Here is a 15,027-nt window from a genome sequence, read left to right on the forward strand (position 1 = left end):
ATTTCATAAATCAAATTTACAAGGGAGAAAAAATTATGCTTACCTCCTCCTCCTCTTTCATGTGAGGAAGAAAATCTCTTGTAAAAGCCTCCAATCTCTCTTTCAGCTGTTTTGCATAATTTAACTGCTCACATTCATTCTAGAAACATAAAAAAAATTACATCCTATAAAAGTTTTGCTTCATTATTTACACTGTACTGATCCTAGGAAATCAGTTTAAAATGCAACATAAAACCTCAGGAAAAAGAACAGACTGACAAATAGCAAAGTGGTCTCTGTACTTTTCAAAGCATTAAAGACACCCTTAAAGGGGCACCCGGGTGGCTCAGGTGGTTAAGCATCCAACTTTGGTTCAGGCCGTGATCTCGCGTTCTGTGAGTTCGAGCCCCGTGTCAGGCTCTGTGCTGCCAGCTCAGAGTCTGGAGCCTGCTTCAGATTCTGTGTCTCCCTTTCTCTCTGCCCCTCCCCCACTCATGCTCAGTCTCTTTCTCTCAAAAAATAAACATCAAAAATTTAAAAAAAAAAAGATGTCTTTAAATTATCTTGCAAAGGAACCTTGGATTATTAGTAATGTGATCTTATACTTCTTTAAAATGTCATGAAGTTGGGCCGCCTGGGTGGCTTAGTTGGTTAAGCCTCCAACTTCAGCTCAGGTCATGATCTCATGGTTCATGGGTTTGAGCCCCAGGTCGGGCTCTGTGCTGATAGCTCAGAGCCCAGAGCCTGCTTTGGATTCTGTGTCTCCCTCTCTCTCTGCCCCCGCCCACCCCCTCACGTTTTCTCTCTCTCTTCCTTCAAAAAAAATAAACATTAAAAAAACAAAATTTTATGGGACACCTGGGTGGCTCAGGCGGTTGGGCAGCTGACTTCGGTTCAGGTCATGATCTTGTGGTCTGTGAGTTCAAGCCCTGCATCGGGCTCCATGCTGACAGCTTGGAGCCTGGAGCCTGTTTCGAGCCTGGGGCCTGCTTTGAATTCTGTGTCTCGCTCCCTCTCTGCCCCTTCCCCATTCCCACTCTGTCTCTCTCTGTCTTTCAAAAATGAATAAATGTTAAAAAAAATTTTTTTAAATAAAAAAACAAAACTTTAAAATGTCATAAAGTCTAAAAATAGCAAGTATTTGCTCAAAACTTCTATTGACTTCTAATGTCTACATTTATATAATCTCTATGTTTCTTTTCCTAATCTATGTCTGGGCAGTTCATAAGAGCCTACTGGACTATATCACCAGAGTTCCTTCAAACTCATCTGGGGCACCCTCCACTACACAATCTACAACACCTGTTATGTTATGCTGACGGAAGACCATATCTACTTCAAAAAGTCAGGTTATCAACGTACTTCTAAGGGTAAGGGGCTCCCAACATTGTTTACTAAATCACTCTAATTCTGGACAATAGCTAAAAAGTTCTTTCTCACATGAACTCAGATCTCATCTCCCTGTAACATCTAACACTTCTACATCAGCCCTATCAACTTAAAACATGCAGAATTTTACAGGGGTACCTGGGTAGCTCAGTCGGTTAAGCGTCTGACTTTGGCTCAGGTCATGATCTCACAGCTCGTGGGTTCAAGCCCCGTATCAGGCTTTGTGCTGACCGCTCAGAGCCTGAAGCCTGCTTCAGATTCTGTGTGTGTCTCTCTCTCTGCCCCTACCCTGCTCATGCTCTGCGTCTCTCTCTCTCTCTCTCTCTCAAAAACAAATAAACACTTAGGGGTGCCTGGGTGGCTCAGTCGGTTGGGCGTCCGACTTCAGCTCAGGTCATGATCTCACAGTCCGTGAGTTCAAGCCCTGCGTCGGGCTCTGTGCTAACGGCTCAGAGCCTGGAGCCTGCTTCAGATTCTGTGTCTCCCTCTCTCTCTCTGCCCCTCCCCTGCTCATGCTCTGTCTTTGTCTCAAAAATAAATAAAAACATTAAAAAAAAATTTTTTTTTTAAATGAAACTGTATACATGTGGGAATAGGGGCTCCCAGGTGACTCAGGTTGAGAGGCCAACTCTTGATTTCAGCTCAGATCATGATCCCAGGGTTACAGGTTTGAGCCCTGTGTCAGGGGCTCCATGCTGAGCTTGGAGCTTGCTTAAAACATACTCTCCCTCTCTCTCTCCCTCTCTCTCTCTCTCTCTGTCTCCCCCTGCCCCTCTCCCCTGCTCACACACACACACTCTCTCTAAAATTAAAAAAATAATTAATTAAAATTTAAAATCTAAATAATAAAATGTGGGAATATTTTATTCCTGATGAGTGTTTTGTAGTCTCCTCCTTTTTGTACTAATTTATTCAAATGCTTCCCAATATTCCATCCAATGTCCTAATCTCTAAAGATTTTACACATTTTCCCTAAGCATGCCCAAGTGGCTTCCATTTCCACTTCACATGCTAATAATGATCAAATTTGCTTATCTAAATCAAATTACTCTTCTGTCCCCAAATCCCATCTATACCTCTTCCTATTAATAAGTGCCCACCTGGATTGCAAAAGCAGTTAAAACCCAACGTGTCCAAAATGGATCTTTTTATTCCCCAAGCCTCTTCTATATTCCCTATAAAGTCAGACTCAATTCTCATTCTTACTTCTTTCTCCTTCTCCTTTCCCTTTTCCTTTGTATGTAAGCACTACATTCTATCAATTTTATGTCCTACATAATTCTCAGGTGTGTCTTCTTCCCTCTATCTCCTCTAGTCACTACTTTAGTTCAGATCGTAATCATTTTATTGAACAAGTAATACATGAACATGACATAAAATTGAAAGAGTACAAGAGTATTCAATAAAAAGTAAATCTCCCTTCCATCACTACCCAGTACCCCACCCTCACCCCATCACCCACCTCTCCACCAAGGAGTTACAGTGTCTTCTTCTAGACACTACTACAGTATTTTTTAGAATGGTCTTGGTCTTTCTACTTCAGTCTTTTCTTTCCCTTCAACCCATCCTCCTCCCTGCTGCACAACAGTCTTTCTAGAACGCAAGTCTGTAAGTGAAAGGTGTGTGGTTGTTTGACAGAGTTGCAACTTAAATCTATGCTTCACCAAGCCAGAGGGAGATAAAAGATAAAACTTCACATTTCCACAATATGCAAATATAAGTAAAAGGAAAATCTTTCTATATCATTATCCTAAACTATACTCAAATAGGTCTAATTTTATGTCAATTAAAAATTGTCCCGTTTAACCATCCCTACACCCTAAAATATGGAAAAAGGGAATATAGTAAATGTTATAGCTAACATTCAATTTTTAAATAAAATTTTAAATAAAAATTTATAAATAAATTTTTATAAATTAATAATTTTTAATAAAATTTTTTAAAAAGTATTCCTTCATTGTAGTAACAATCTCACCTTTAGTCACCAGTAACTGCATTCATTATAGCTTTCTTCTAAGAGTTGAGCAAATGTTACCAGAAAGTAAAAATTTTGTGGTAATTAAAATTTCAACATACAAAAACTTTAAGACCTGTGGAGTAGCATTCACTATAAATTTTATATACAGTAATAAAGAGGTAACTAACAAAGATTCTCGTCAACCTGATAGACTCAGGCTCCTTTGAGCCCTCTTCTCAACTAGAGCTCAACCTTGAGCTCTGTCCTTGGCCCACTTAGTCTAGTTTTAGCAAAAGTCATTCTGAATCAGTTTAGCAAAAATCCCTCTACCCTTGACACTGATCATAGTCAGTATCTATCCATCCTCAATATCTCACCACCCTGATCTGCCTTCAGCAAAAATCCTCTTGAGTCAGTCTAGCCTTGATGTTTCTTCTTAGAAATTTTCCTGACCCCTGCTCTGTTCCTTGGCTATAAATCCTTAGATATCCTTTTCACAGTTGAGCCCAATCTCTCTCCCCTACTGCAAAACCCCAATGAAGTAATCCCTTGAATAAAGTCTTCCTTACTGTCTTTAACAGTGTGAGAATATTTTTTTTCTGTAACATAACATCATTTACTATAAAATGCTAATAGGTTTTGCTAATGACATACTAGTAAGGACACAAGTTTTGACAGTTAAATACTCATTTTTGCAACTCACCTTAACATTCTTCAGTCCCTTTTCAAAGAGGCTAAGCATCTCAGAGAGTTTATTGTCAGAATGTACATTATAAATGGTCTGGCTGCGTTGTTGAAGCAAACCGATAATGTATTCATTTTCGATCTGCTCATGCATTTTGAACTCCTTAAAAGTAGCATACAAAGACTGCAGAAGAGCACGGAAATCATTGTTGTTGGAAAAGTTCGTTTTAGAAAGCTGAAGAAACATTTTAAAAAGAAAGGCATAATAAATATATGTAAATACACACCAATAAAAAATATTCAAATACACTCCTATTTAGTTTTGTACACAGCAAAATACCTCCCTTACACTTATTTGTTCAAGTACACATAAAGGAAATTCATAAATTGACAAATTATAATGGTATAATAAAAAGTACACTAGGGTCAGAAAGAAAATGGTCTGCATTCTGAAGAGCTTGATGATACAGGAAACTGATTCATAAGCCAAAAAATCACATAGTTTCTTTAAACAAAAGGGATTAGACCAGACTCCCTCCAAACCTAAGATTCTGTTATTCTACACATATACTAAATACAGATACTCCATAAAGTTATATGAAATTTTTAAATAGTTAGGATAATATGATAAGTACTTTTTTCTTTGTTCAAAATGTTCTTTATGCTATTATACTACTTTTACAATGTAAAAGTTTAAAAATACTCTATTATAGTTTGTTTAAACTTTAATACCAAGATGAGTCTGATCTGTTCCAGAAATAATTATAAAATATTGAGCTATCAGAATATTATTAGGGGCGCACCTGGGTGGCTCAGTCGGTTAAGTGTCCGACTCTTGACGTCAGCTCATGATTTCAGAGTCTGGTTTGTGGGATCGAGCCCTGCATCAGGCTCTGCGCTAACAGCATGGAACCTGCTTGGGACTCTCTCTCTCTCTCTCTCTCTCTCTCTCTCTCTCCCCCCTCCTCTCCCCTGCTCCTGTTTGCTCTCTCCCTCCCTCGAAATAAATAAATAAACTTAAAAAAAATTAGATGATTTTAGGGGAACTAGTTTTTGTTTTTTAAGAAAAACAGAATAAACACTTAGCAGCTCAGATAAGAAATCATGTTTTTTTCTGAGGTAAAGGCACTGCAACGGTACAACATGGAAACCTAGCACATCACGGCATGAGAAAGTAAATGCACTTGAAGGAAAGGCACAAATCAATCACAAAATAAAGAAATACATACACTGTCATTTTCTTTAATTCTACTATTCAACCAAAGAAAATAACTATTCAGAAGTAATTTTAATTTTTTTACACTGAATGGCAAATTAAATTCTCATGTTTAAATGTATAATCTTATCAAGAAACCGGATTCAAATTAAAGCTCAAAATAATATACAAACCCTCCATTGCCATATTAAATCTACTTTCTATTGTATCAACTCTAGTTTCAAAGTCCATTTTAAGAGGGAAAACCTGATTAGGTTAAAAACACAGACAGTGAATGGAGGGGAAGAAGCTACTGACACCACACTTCCTAGACTTGGTTGGTCAAGTCTGACCCAGTATTCCTAAAATGGAGCAGACCCTAAGCTGTCTCAATTGCCTGTTCTCAACAGGAGTAGTAGGCTTATGACAAAGCACCAGAAAAGATGGTAAACACCTAAAGCAGAACTATTCCACTACACATAGAATTAACTAAGTAGCTTATGTAAAACTTATGTGTATTAGGTATTAAGTCATTTATAGGAAACCACAACAGAGTCTCTACGGATCAGATCCTACTTCTACCATTTATTTAAATGTGTAACCCTGGGTAAGTTACTTTACTCCTTGCAATGTCTTAGTTTCTTCTTGATGTTAAATGAGAATAACAACATCTGTAGTTCACATGGTAGCTATGAAATTAAAATGAATTGGTGCTTAATAAATGCTAGCTCTAGTCATTTTGAAAATTAATCATTCGCTTTTATAAATTCATGCTTTTTTTTTTTTTTTTTTTTTTACTCAATTCAAATAGTTACTGGGCAGCTATTAAGAGCTAGGCATTGTTCCTGTACTCAAGATAGGAACATCATGAACAAAATAGACATCTCTGCCTTTATGGAGCTTCTAGTCTAGTGAAGGGAAATAACATAAGGAACAGTAGCCACAATAAGTAAGTAAATTATCGAGAAACTTTTTCTGGTAAGGGCCAGATAATAAATATTTTAGGTTCTACAGGGCATACTCTGTAGCAACTATTTAATTTAGCTGCTGTAGCATTAAAGCAGTCATACGAATGAATGTGGCTATGTTCCAATAAAACTTTATTTATGGATGGAGAAATCTGAATCTCATACAATTTTCACATGTCAAAATATTATTCTTTTGATTTTCTCCAACTGTTTAAAAATGTAAAAACCATTCGTAGCTCCTGAGTCACACAAAAACAAGAGGCAGAACAGATCTGGTTATACTAATGTTGATTTTATCCTAAGAAATGCTACACAAGATCACAACAAAATTCACCAGTGGCTAGTCTTAGCAAATACTATCATGGGTCATTTAAAAAAATTAAAAATAGGGGCACCAGGGTGGCTCAGTCAGTTGAGTGTCCGACTTCAGCTCAGGTCATGCTCTCACGGTTCATGAGTCCGAGCCCCACATCAGGCTCTGTGCTGACAGTTCAGAGCCTGGATGGAGCCTGCTTCGGATTCTGTGTCTCCCTCTCTCTCCGCCCCACCCCTGCTTGTGCTGCCTCTTTCAAAAACGAATAAACATAAAAAATGTTTTTTAATTAAAAATAAGTCTTAGAAATAACAGATAAATCTTAAAACACACTACTGCTATACAATTTTTAAGAAACAAAAACCAAAGCATGGCAAAAAAAAAATAAATAATGCCCTCACATGACTTAAGGAAAATAACATCTTAAAAGACATGCAGGAAATTCTGCATACATTCTCACTGGACTATTAGGAAATCTTTCAGATTTAACAACAAGCTAAAATAAAAACCAGGTCCATACTACAGACTGAGAACCCAATGAGATCCATGAAAGGACTCTACATGATTCATAGAGTCAATCCAGCTTAGTGGCTGCAAGTGCGAGTCTGGAGCCAGACTGCTAAGAAAGGGACCCATCTCTGCCACAAGTCACTAAATGGCTCTCTACCTCAGTTTCTTCATCTGTAACCTAAGGCTAATAATATTAACTACCTCATAGAGCTCTTGCTATAATTTAATAATACATCCAGGGGCGCCTGGGTGGCGCAGTCGGTTAAGCGTCCGACTTCAGCCAGGTCACAATCTCGCGGTCCGTGAGTTCTGGGCTGATGGCTCAGAGCCTGGAGCCTGTTTCCGGTTCTGTGTCTCCCTCTCTCTCTGCCCCTACCCCGTTCATGCTCTGTCTCTCTCTGTCCCAAAAATAAATAAACGTTGAAAAAAAAAATTAAAAAAAAAAAAAATAATACATCCAAAGAACACAAAATTAATATAAATAAGCCCTGCTTGGGTTTTTCTGTTATTTTTATAGTTAGCCCAAATAAAACTATCATTAGAAGTCCTTATGCTACCCAAATCACTTCATTTCCACTTGAAATGAGCAATTGTTTTAGCCTGGTACTAAAGTCCGTAAATTTTGCAGCTAAAAAGATAACCAGAATGCATACAATTTAACTTTTAAAAAATCGGTTTATAGGAATTTTTAAAATTCAGCTTGCCTCTCTGCAAAGTTACTCAAACACACAAACTTGATTGAGACAAAAAACCTAGAAACTAGTAATATCTGGGACATATTGAGGCCTATGATGCACTATATACTAAGTGCTGTTTGTTTAATGTTTACGTACTTATTTTAAGAGAGCTGCCAGCACAGAGCCCAATGCAGGACTCAAACCCACAAACCATCGTATCATGACCTGAGCCGAAACCAAGAGCTGGACACTTAACTGACTGAGCCACTCAGGTGCCCCTAAAGTAAGTATTTTTAGATAAAGTAGGTATTATAATTCCCATTTCATAGATGAAAACCCTGAGGCTCAGAAAAAATAACTTGCCCAAAACCATACAACTAGCAGACAACAAACCAGAGATCAAACCTCTATGATTCTAAATCTTATGTTCTTTCTGCAACATAGAATATCGGTTCCAATCATAAAGCTATCTTTCCACATCCAACAAAGAGAGTGAACTGTCAGAACCTTGCTCTAAAGCAATAGTTCTCACCGAAGGTCAATTCTACCCTCCAGGAACTAATGTGCAAGGACATTTTTGGTTGTTAACCACTGCAGAAGTGCCACTGACATCTAGTGGGTAAAAAGCCAGGGATCCAGCTAAACAGTCACAAGAAAGAATCATCCATCTAGCCCAAAGTGTCAACAGTGCTGTGGTTGAGAAATGCTACTCTAAAGAAGTGTTTTTCAAACACATTTAACCTTGACCTTTTAGTCTGAAATACAGTGCAACCTACACACACACACACATCACAAACACTTCAAACAAATTTCAGGAAACAATTATTTCCCTCTCTACCCTGTGATGTACTCCAATATATACTTTTCCATTTCATTTTTTAAAGTCTGTTTGTATCCCATGAAACTGATTCCATGACCCACTAATGGACTATAGAACACACTAGGAAAAACACTGTTACAACAGGATATAAAATTTCTTAAATGACCTATAAACTTGTATACCTTGATGCCTGGCAAACTCAACCCCATAAACCTATATAGAACAGGATACACATAGTCAACAAATAGTAACAACCCAGTAACATGGTATCTCTCATATTTAAAAGGATTTGTAACTGGCTTTCTGTCTCAGACACTCTACAACCTAAAATCTTAAAACCTGGCTTCAAACGGACTCAAAAAGTTGTGTCACTTAAAGACTAAGTTCAAACATATATATACACACATATATATATGTGTGTGTGTATATATATATATATATATATATATATAATAGTACAATAAAAACCCAAACATTATTGCTTCCAATAAATTTTTACTTTTTATCTACTTAGCCAGCCAATGCTATGATTCAATCAATGGAGATTTATACTCAATTAAAAAAACCTTAACTATATTATGGACTAACTGTATGAAAAAAAACTATGGCCCACAGGTGAAATGTTTGCAGAAAATCATGTAACAGGTAATAAGTAACAAAATCAATAAGGTAATACAAAAAAATGTGGGCTTCAGAAGGGGGGAAAAATCCTATGATTAAAATTCTGTCTCTCCTAATTACTAGTTGAGTGGGTTGGGTAAATTACTAAACTAAGTCTGTTTCCTCATCTTTAAATAACAGATAATACCTGTATCACAAGGCTCTTGTAAGGATTAAAAGAAATAATGTATGCATGTAGTAGGAACTCATTAAATTCCCCTTTCCTTCACTTTCTAGTTCTCAATTCAATATTCCCTCTAATAAACCAATCTCCCCAATACCAGTCAGTAACAGCTTTTACAGGTATGCAGAGAAAAACAAAGAAACTAAATTCTTCATAAAGCTACATCCAATTTTTTAAAATAATCTATTCAAGTTATTAGCTTATTTCCCTCTTAGGGCTTCAGTTACAAAATGTCCTTTGTTTATAAATTGATAAAGTAAATAGCACTTTTAATATCCTTACCTGAAAAACCTGGGCACTCCATAAAGCCCCCACCACTTGAATCTTTTATAACTGGCTTATGTGTAAGTCTGGGAATCTCTGTATTATGCACATCCTTAGAACCACCACCTACTTTGTTCTCAGCACTCAGTTCAAAGAGACTGAGACCACTCCTGAAACTTTAATGCACAGCGGACCATATACTTCCCTTGGCTCCCACTGTACCACATCTGGATTTCCACCTTAGCACAAATGTTAGATAGTAAACTCCTTAAGAACAGGAATCACACCTTATATCACCAATGCAAGCTACTGACACAACACAGGGCCAACAGACAGTAGAGACTCCAGACTTACTGGCAGAATTAATGTTAAATTTTGAGGACTAGAGGAAAGACTAAGGAATCGGAGTAAACTGGAAAAAGGATGTCATCCAATGAAACGTTCACTAAAATCCTCCCAATCTGGAAGATGAGTGAATTAGCAAAAAGATTTCATAACAGACTGTTACCCAAAAAGATTTTTCAGAAACTGCTATGGTTTCATACAAATTAAATCATGATATAAATAGAAATCATGATCCTGGGGCACCTAGGTGCCTCAGCTGGTTAAGCTCCGACTCCCGATCTCAGCTCAGGTCATGATCTCATTGTTCGTGGGTTCAGTGGGGAGTCTGTTTGGAAAGCTCTCTCCCTCTCTCTCTGCCCCTACCCAACTCATGTTCGCTAGCTCGCTCTCTGTCAAAATAAACACACTTAAAAACAATTAAATTTAAAAAAAGAAAAGAAATCATGATCCTGACTTGGGTTTCCATCTAGATCTGTAACTAACTGCTCATGTGAATTGGGTCTAGCTAATCTAGGCCTACAAGTCCCCATCTATAAAACAGGAATAACCCTTCCTTTACTTACTTCAAAGGACTGTTGTCCAGATAACAGTGAAAAAAACTTTCCATGAAACCTTATATAAATTTAAGAGGAAATCCAAGAGCAAAGAATTAAATTAGGTATTACACAGCAATATTTAAAATGGCCTATAACTTCAGAGTATGTTATTCTAAGTAAACTACAGTCTAAGTATATAAATGATTGAGTTGATGCTAATAAATACACAGATGCTTCTAAAGTATATTGTACTTGAAAAGTTTGATACTGGAAATAAAACTGACTTCTTTTATAATTACTGTGCATTCAGAATCAACACTAGAATACAGTGAAATAATATATCTTGTACCTTTTTAGTTTGAGTACAAAAACTAGTTCTCATTTTGTAAAGTTTTACTGCTGGCTATTTGAATATCCGTGGTCTTTACCACCAAACAATGGTGAAGGCAAAACTTGAGATGATAAATGAATAAAAAAAAAAAAAAGTTAGGGGCACCTGGGTGGCTCAGTCGGTTAGGCATCCGACTTCGGCTCAGGCCCTGATCTCGCAGTCCGTGAGCTGGGACCCAGCGTCAGGCTCCGTGCTGGCAGCTCAGAGCCTGGAGCCTGCTTCGGATTCTGTGCCTCCCTCTCTCTCTGCCCCTCCCTCACTTGCACTCTGTCTCTGTCTCTCAAAAATAAACATTAAAAAAAAATTTTTTTTTCTTAAATTAGTCCTTTAAGATTATTCAGCCATCATAAAACACTTACCTCTCCACCCAGGCTCCCAAAGGACATCGTAGGAGATTTCCACTAGCTATTAGTATCAAGAAGAAATCTGGATATAGAATTCCTATAGTTTTTTCCTCCCTAAATCACCTTGATCTCTGATCCACAGTTTGGAAAACTGGACTTTTAATCTCCTTGATGAATATCTACAACAATCTCATTAACTACATCTAATTAAGAATTAGTGATAATTTTGACTTATGCTATGTCAAATTGAAAATGCTTTCTTAATTACTGCAAAAGGAAACATTTAAGTACTGAAAAGAATCTCATTTGACTCAGGTATTTTTTTGTTAATGAATTTACTTATTTTGAGAGAGACAGACAGAGAGAGGTGGAACAGGGGACGGGGAGGGGCAGGAGAGAGGGAGAGAGAATCCCAAGCAGGCTCCGTGCCTTCAGCCCCAAGCCTGACACAGGGCTCCAACTCATGTACAGTGAGATCATGGCCTGAGCTGAAACCAAGAGTTAGGCGCTCAACAGACTGGGCCACCCAGGCGCCCCATACTCAAGTATTGGTTTTTAAAATGGCACTGTAAGGGGTGCCTGGATGGCTCAGTCGGTTAAGCATCCGACTTTGGCTCAGGTCATGATCTTGTGGTCTGTGAGTTCAAGCCCTGAGTCGGGCTCTGTGTTAACGGCTCAGAGCCCGGAGCCTGCTTCAGATTCTGGGTCTCCCTCTGTCTGTGCCCCTTCCCTGCTTGCACTCTGTCTCTCTCTCTGTCAAAAATAAATAAAGATTTAAAAAAAAATTTTTTTTAATGACACTGTATATAGGACGCCTGGGTGGCTCAGTGGGTTAAGGGTCCGACTTTGGCTCAGGTCATGATCTCTGTGAGTTCCAGCCCCGTGTCAGGCTCTGTGCTGACAGCTCAGACCCGGCCCGCTTTGGATTCTGGGTCTCCCTCTCTCTCTGCCCCTCCCCTGCTCACCTCTCTCAAAATAATAAATAAACATTTAAAAAAAAATTTTTAATGGCACTGTATAAGGCTGGTTAGTCTATCACGTAACTAAATAAAACTGTGACTCTTAACTACCACGGGAAAGTCACAACCGCCTGGCGAAAACCACAAACACGCTGGGAAAGTGTACACGTGCACAAAAATTTCCGTAACAATTTCAAGCCATCTCCAGGCTGACCTGCAGAGAAGACCTCATATTCCTGAAGTCCTCACCAACTTTCCCTTTTCAATTTTGAGAAAGTAAAAAAACAAAACAAACAAACAAAAAAAAAAAAACCTTTTTTTTTTTTTTTTTTTAATTTCCTGCAATTCGTGACCACTGTCGGAATAACTAAGTTGAAAACCCAGAGGAGGTAAAAACACTGCAGCGATCTAACTAAAACACTTCAGGGTCGGGCAGCCTAATGGATGGCTTACCCGCTCCCTTCGCTTCTTCTGGGTAAACGGTTCTCACCCTTGGCTGCACTGCGAGCTGGACTCACCGGGGGAGCTTCAAATTGTTCATACTTGATGCCAGGGTCACTCCCGAATTTTCAGTGCTTTGGGCACTGAATTTGGATTTTTAACAGCCTTGGGGGGGGGGGGGGATTCTAATCAGCTACCAAGGTTGAGAAGCACTGTTCTGGCCCGTCCTGTTTAAGCCTATACCCAATCGGGTTATTTTTTAATTTCCAAAATGAAAGGAGGAAAAGGGTGGTTGCGAGTGCGTTTTTAATTGCTGGTTTTTAACGTGGCTTCGCCCTGAGCCCTCTGGGCATCCTCCAACCACCTCACTGGGCTCTCAGAACCCCTCTTTTCCCTCAACAGGGCTTTTGCTTAGTGCTGTGGAAGTTCTGAAAATTCACAAAAGCTGACTTCTGGGCTTCAACAAGAGTTGTTGAAATGCTTTTCATCTGGTTCATTTCTACACGAAAACGGGCCTGCCCGAAGTTTCCAGCACCTATGTGGACATAGGTGGCCCTTCTTTCCCCCAACGTAACACTGACAAAAATGTGGGCGCTTGATACTGCTTTAAAAACCCTAGCAGAAGGCCCTGAGCCATCTCCAGAAAAGTGCTTTTTCAGCTAATGCTGCACCAATCAAGAGTCCAAAAAGGTTCGCACAGTTAAACCAACTTTTTCCGAGGCCCGTTTCACTGGAGCCCACGTAAAGAATTCCAACAGAGAGTAGCGGTCGTATCACACGATCCACGCCGAGGAAATGCTCCAGGACAATAAAAGTTGCAAGGAGAAAGAGAACTCTAAACCAAGAGAGAAGCGTCTCCCCATCCTAGACCAGGAAACCTGGGGTTTCTCCCAAATCAAGCCAGGGAACGGCCGGGGGGCGTAAGATGAGCAGGGGGGTGGCTGGGAGAAGCTGCCCCTCGAGCCAGGAAGCGAGCGAGAGGTTCGGAAGGATGGATGGGTGGGTGGCGTCTGCAAACAGACCCGGGGGCCCCCAAACCGGCCGGGAGCAGGATGAGGGGCGGCGGCGATGGGGGCGGCGGGGGACAACTGCAGAAACGGCCGGCCCCAGGCGGACAGGAAGCCCAGCGCAGGTGGCCGGCCCGGGGTCCCCGAAGGTCGGTGGGGCGCGGAGGGGCCCCTCTCCCCAAGGGGGCGGGGGCGGGAGGCTCGGCACGGCCGCAGGCAGCGGGCCCGCCCGGCCAGGGGTGCGCAGCCAGGCAGGGGCCGCGCCGCGGGCCCCGAGGGCACGTCCGAGGCCGCCGGCCGGGCGGGGGCGCGGGCTCCCCGCCGAGGGTGCGGGGGAGCGAGCGCGGCGCTGACAGCTGCGCAGGCGGCAAGCCGCGCGGCGCGGCCCCGGGGGCCACGGGCGCGGCGCAGGCCAGGCCGCCCGGGGACCGGCCCGCTCCTCCTCGCGGCCCGCGCTGCCCGGAGCAAGAGACCCCGCACACCGTTACCTTGTCGCAGTAGAGCCCCACCAGCTGCTTCATCCGCCAGTGCGGGGCGGTGAAGACGTCCACTTCTTCGGGGAAGGGCGCCATCGCCACTGCCTCAGCCTCTGCCTCAGCAGCCGCGGCCGCCGCCTCTCCATAGACACCCTCGCCGCGGGGCAGAGGCGGCGCGCCCCCCTGCGCATGCGCCCGCCCCGTCGGCGCGCGCGCCCGGCCTACTCGGCCGGCCGGGACGCGGGGACGCGCGGGCCGCCGCCATGCGGTCCCCGAGGCCCACGTGACCAGGCGCGCGGCGGCGGCGGCGGCGGCGGTAGCGGCTGGAGCTCTCTCTTACCTGCTGGGTTCTTTTCGTGCTTGTCTCCTTCGCTTGCTGAGGAGAGAAACCCAAGTCTTTACCCTATTTGTTTCGCAACATAAAACACATTATCCGAAGGCAGGGGGTGTCGTCTTGGAGGCCCTCTCAGCGCTGCCGCTACGCCCACCAGGCCTTGAGGCCGAGGCCGCCGAGCACAATGGCCGCGCTCGGGCCGGGAGCTGCGCCTGGGCGCCGCGGGCCGTGACGCCCATTCGCCCGGGTGGCTGTTCTGGGCGCCACTGGGCCCTCCTAGGCCGCCCTTTGCCTCCCTGCCATGCCCAGGTGGCGGGCTCGACCTCCCTGCCCGCTGGTCAAAGGCCCCGGCTAATGGGTGGCCCAGGACCGGGGTTCCAAGAACTTAGGACCCACAGGGAAACGGTGCCGCGTGAACCGACTGGACACTGGCCGCCCCTCCGCTCAGGGCGGGCGCCCAGCCTGGGTCTGGGGGCAGGGCGGCATCTCCTCCCCAGCAGGCCGGAGGGGAGGGCAGCGTGGAATTCTGGCGCCTCCAAGGAAGGAAAAATGTCCCTTGGGAATCAGGGAGGCTGGAATGTACCTCAAGCACAG

General features: G+C 42.2%; 1 protein-coding gene across 1 annotated transcript in view; it reads right to left on the minus strand.

Annotated features, from left to right (window-relative positions):
* Nucleotides 1-14,246, minus strand: part of FBXL5 (F-box and leucine rich repeat protein 5) — a 47,752-nt gene extending 33,506 nt beyond the window's left edge. The window contains exons 1-3 of the mRNA XM_047091885.1: nt 14,112-14,246; nt 4,029-4,244; nt 44-139 (exon numbers count right to left, since the gene is read on the minus strand). Of these exons, the coding sequence (XP_046947841.1) occupies nt 44-139; nt 4,029-4,244; nt 14,112-14,195 (396 nt within the window). The 5' untranslated portion in view covers nt 14,196-14,246. The remainder of the gene's footprint in view (nt 1-43; nt 140-4,028; nt 4,245-14,111) is intronic.
* Between the last annotated feature and the right edge of the window lie 781 nt (nt 14,247-15,027).

The sequence above is a fragment of the Lynx rufus genome, unplaced genomic scaffold (genome assembly GCF_022079265.1).
Source record: "Lynx rufus isolate CCGP_SWC_20201006 ecotype Redwood Valley unplaced genomic scaffold, mLynRuf1.p SCAF_3, whole genome shotgun sequence".
Lineage (NCBI taxonomy): Eukaryota > Metazoa > Chordata > Mammalia > Carnivora > Felidae > Lynx > Lynx rufus.